Here is a 4,489-nt window from a genome sequence, read left to right on the forward strand (position 1 = left end):
AAAATATGAAAAACACAGACATTTAGAGTTCTTATTTTAATATTATAATTATTCAGTCTATTATCATCATTCATATCAAATAAATAAGAAGTGTATGTTTTGTTGTGACCATTTTAAACTATAGTAACGATCTAGCTACCTGCTAAACAAGGGCCTCTAACACATACATCTCGATACACAAAGTGCTACCACTATCCCTTTAAAGATTAGACACTTTAAACAATAACATATGAATAAAATATTTGGTTTCTTAGTTGCATACGCAACATTCCTTCACCAGCCAACATGTACAAATGCCGCCATAGGCCAGGGCGCAAACAGAGCTGAATTCCTTACACTGTGTAAGATATTGCAACTACACGGAGCAAAACCCCAAATAACAGAACCGCAGCTCAAAGGTGACACGATAGAGCACGAGCTGAACAAACTGAACTTAACCTTGAGCGATGAAGACTGGAAAAAAAAGTTCAACAAAGGTGGAGCCAGCACGAATGATGAACCAAGAATTCCAGACGAGCACAAATCAGACCAAACATGGAATGACAGGTGGCCGAAATGGCTAAAAGCAAGGGAAGAAACAAAGACAGCCGAGAAAGAGTCAGAGGTCCTGCGGCAAGCCAACATGCATACACTAACACCAGCACAAAAGAAATGGGCTGCTCAACAGTTACAGCCCATACTTGAACGCGTTGAACAAATTAGCAGACTTCAAAAACAAGAGTACCCGTCGACAAAATTCGCTGTCCTAAAGACGGCACAAGCAACTATAAAGGAAGCAATATATGGCGCACAAGCCGCCGGCGACACCGATCTCGCAAACAGCAAGCTGTACCCAAGCGGAAAGCCAACGACCGCACAAGTTGCGTGCGAAGGAGCAGGGGCTAGCCATAAAGCTGCGACCGTAGCCGGCACAATTCTATGCCTGTGCGCCAAAGCAAGCTCGGGAGCTGAAGGTGCATGCGTACCCCGGCAAAGCTATACGACACAATGGGACCCAAACACCCAAAACGAACAAGCAGTCTGGACGGACCTCGCAAAATACTGCCCACGGTCCCAAAGCAAAGAATTCACGGCATCAGAGCTCAAGCAGCACCTGCTAGCGATACAAACGGCAATACACTCAGACGAAGCGAACAAATACCTAGGTACATTCCTGAAAACTGGCTGCGACGGCGACGCAGGCAACAGCATATGCGTCAAGTACAACAACGCGGTAACGACGCCGACAAACCTGGACGCCGTGCCGTGGCTCGACAAACTAACAAGATTAGAACACGCGTTAAGTGAAGCAGAAAGGGATGCAGCAGGTGCAGAGAAGCTAAATGAGAAACTGGAAGCGGAGAAAGCAAAAGCACTGCTACTGTTCGCTGGTGCGCAAAAAGTAGTAGAGACACACAACCCAGTAGATGGCAGACACCAAACGCCGGAACAGCGAAAACAACCGGGTTTGATCTGTGGAGCGCACAACAAATCCAAAACAGCATGCTTAGGAGCTAAATGCAAATGGGGAGGGCAAAAGGATGATGACGGCCCATGCGTAGTAGATGAAAGCAAAGTTGCAGAACAAACAACCCAAGCAGGGACAGGAAATGGACCTGCAGGGACATCAGCTTCAATTGGATGTGAAAGACACGGCACTGATAAGGCAAAATGTGAAGCTGAAAAAACAGGAGACAAACAAAATTGTGCATGGAGGAAGGGTAAGGAGGGTGAAGATGACAGGGATACAGAGAAATGCCGAAATGGTGGTTTTCTCGTCAATAAGAAACTGGCACTGAGTATGGCTGTTGTTTTTTTGAGTTTTGTAACATTTTAAGAAAATTTTCTTAATTATATGAAATTTGCGTGTGAGAGTAACTTTGTAAAATATTATAAAATTTAATGTATAATAACTGTATTTCATGAAAATGTGAAATTTTAGAGAATTAGTCAAATTATTGAAATTCTGTATTTTTGGTATAAAAGTGTATGATTCTTTCCTGTAAGTGCAAAACAGTGTGACTATAGGGCATAGAAAGGGTATACCATAATTTCGTTTACCTTTTTGATTTTATAGATATTTATTAGGGTTATAGTAGTAAGGATAACAATAGTAATGATAATAACAAGAGAGCATTGTAAGCGCTTATATAGTGATGTTACAACAAGAATTGTGGTATCACCGAATGGCCACACAAGATAAAAGCACTTAAAAATGGAAGAGGCGCAATGGAAGTATGTTAGGGAGAGAAAATGAGAAATATCGTGAGTATAGAAGTAGAAATACAGGTATAGGAAGAGAAAGAGTACAGTTTACTGGTATAATAGAGTCGCAATGTTAGCTGAAGGAACGGAAACAGAAGTCGAAAAAGAAGTACAACGGAAAGCAATTGGATGCTCAGAATGTACGCACATAAAAAATGATACAAAAGTAGGTTACTATCCACAGTTCACTGATAAATATATAGTTGAAGCGGCGATGATGGTAGTGACTATTGTTTTTGATCTGATGGTGAAGTCAGATATCAAATCATATAAAACTGAAGATATTTTTATTTACAATGTGGTTGTGATAGATTTTTGTTTAGTCGAGCGTTATAGACTGTAGATAATGTATTTTGTGGTTTAATGGGTTAATATAATATAGAAAATTGTCAAAGAATGTGAATTAAAGTTTTCAGTGTAAAGAAACGAGAAATTTAAAAAATAGTGCACCAACACTTGCAAAGTTACATAATTTTTTTAAGTTTTTCAACACAACCAGCATGGCCTTGTGATTTGCACAATGCAAACTGACGCAAAAAAAGCCTGTAGTCACCGTTCACCAAAGTCATACATTGAGATCCGGCGGGTCAACCTGTGGTGAAGCTGTGGCGGCTACTTGGTGCAGTACTTATGATACACCCAAACTACTCCATTAACGTAAGCGCACCTAGCATCTGTGACTCAAGTCATTACGCCATCCTTTCGAAGCAAGGAACAGAAACCCGTGATGATAATCGTGCGCCTCTAATATCTTGATTATATTATGTCAGAAAGCGGCAGCGCACTCAGCTGCTGGTGACAACGCAGCGCCTTTCGCGGTTCTTCGCAGCATGATAAACCTAGAAACAACGCAGCCACAAAGCCTCAATGTCGGCCACGACATGACGAGCCTACTGGAAACGATCGCAGCCATTAATATGACTATAAGCAACGACTATTTCGCAAAGAAAACTGACATCGAAAAAACGTGGGAGGCTCAGAACCAGGAATTCCGTGAGAAACACTCAGGATGGGACAAATACTATCCTTTATATATCCGAGAAAAGAAGAAGCCTGCTGGAAGCTACGCAGAAAAATTCGAACAGTGGCAAAACCGAAAATACGGCAGCGCTTTGCAACAGCAAATAAAGACCCCCTCAAAAAGGGCGTTAGAGATAAAGACAAGCAGCGACGCGGATATAAGCGCTCTAAAACCTCAAAAAAAGACAGCAAAACTAAACAAAGTGCTGTATGGGACAGAAACAAAGACGCAAGATGCCTTTAAGTTCGGCACGGCCAGCGGCAACAGCGTCGCGAAGCTGTGCTCTCAAACGGGAGCCAGCGGTTGCCGAACCCCCGGCTACAGCCTGATACGCGATGCGTTCTGTCTCTATGCGAATTACAGCGGCAGCGACGGAGTAAACGGCAACGCCTGCTGCGACAACTGCGTCATAACAGGCGGCAACCAGCAACTAGCAGTTAACACAGCAGCCGAGGACCACTGGGCACCACTGCAAACGGCGTGTACAAAACTAGCGCCGCAGCCGGAATTATCCCCAGCAGCGGTAGCCGCGGCGGCAACAGCACTCACAGCACAACTGAAACACAAAACGGCAACTCAGACTAATCACGACAACGTCCTCGGTAAATTGGACGGCAACGGCTCAAGCGGGTGCGGTGGCAACAGCAACGTCAACGAAGGCAAGTGTGTCGTCTACGAGCATGGCATCCAAATGACAGGAGCGGACGCGCTGCCGTGGCTACAGGCCCTAACACAAGCTGCAAGTAATAAAACAGCGAGAATGCAAGCTTCACACCGCATTAGAAACAAGATTCAGCAATTGAAGATGATAAATACGACAATAATGGCACTTCTGCACTCACCGGGGGTGCCACTGGTCACACAGCAAACACCACAAAGTCTCAAAGTGCAACGAAAAAACGCAAAAGAAACAAAACAGGAGTGTGGGCAACACACAAAAAACAAATCTGCATGCGAAAATACAGGTAAATGCAAATGGGAAGGTCATGACAAAAACAGGGACGTGCGAAGTAGATGAAAAAAAGATGCAACTCAGACAAATACAGGAACAGGAGACTAAGAAGTGAAAGCAACAGATAAGAGTGGTGCGACCAAAAACCCTGAGTAATGCGCTGCAGTGACTGGCGAAATTCAAAAAATACAAAAAAAGCCGTTTGTGATTGGATTGATTATATTGACGGAAAGGAAGAAGTTGAGCCAGCTTGCCGCTCTTCCAGTTTTCTC

At 43.6% G+C, this 4,489-nt stretch overlaps 1 protein-coding gene and 1 pseudogene across 2 annotated transcripts; both read left to right on the plus strand.

Moving 5' to 3' along the window:
• Window positions 1–229: 229 nt before the first annotated feature.
• Window positions 230–1,816, plus strand: TEOVI_000547100 (variant surface glycoprotein (VSG, atypical), putative; the record flags this gene model as incomplete). The annotated part of the gene is made up of 1 exon (XM_067221022.1): window positions 230–1,816. One exon carries the CDS (start codon window positions 230–232, stop codon window positions 1,814–1,816), a length of 1,587 nt encoding a protein of 528 aa, XP_067077123.1.
• A 1,177-nt stretch (window positions 1,817–2,993) lies between these two features.
• TEOVI_000547200:pseudogene lies at window positions 2,994–4,489 on the plus strand (annotated as a pseudogene). The gene is given in 3 exon segments: window positions 2,994–4,226; window positions 4,228–4,326; window positions 4,328–4,489. Coding segments are annotated over 3 exon segments (1,494 nt in total).

This window comes from Trypanosoma equiperdum, assembly GCF_001457755.1.
Source record: "Trypanosoma equiperdum strain OVI genome assembly, contig: ctg_1296, whole genome shotgun sequence".
NCBI lineage: Eukaryota > Euglenozoa > Kinetoplastea > Trypanosomatida > Trypanosomatidae > Trypanosoma > Trypanosoma equiperdum.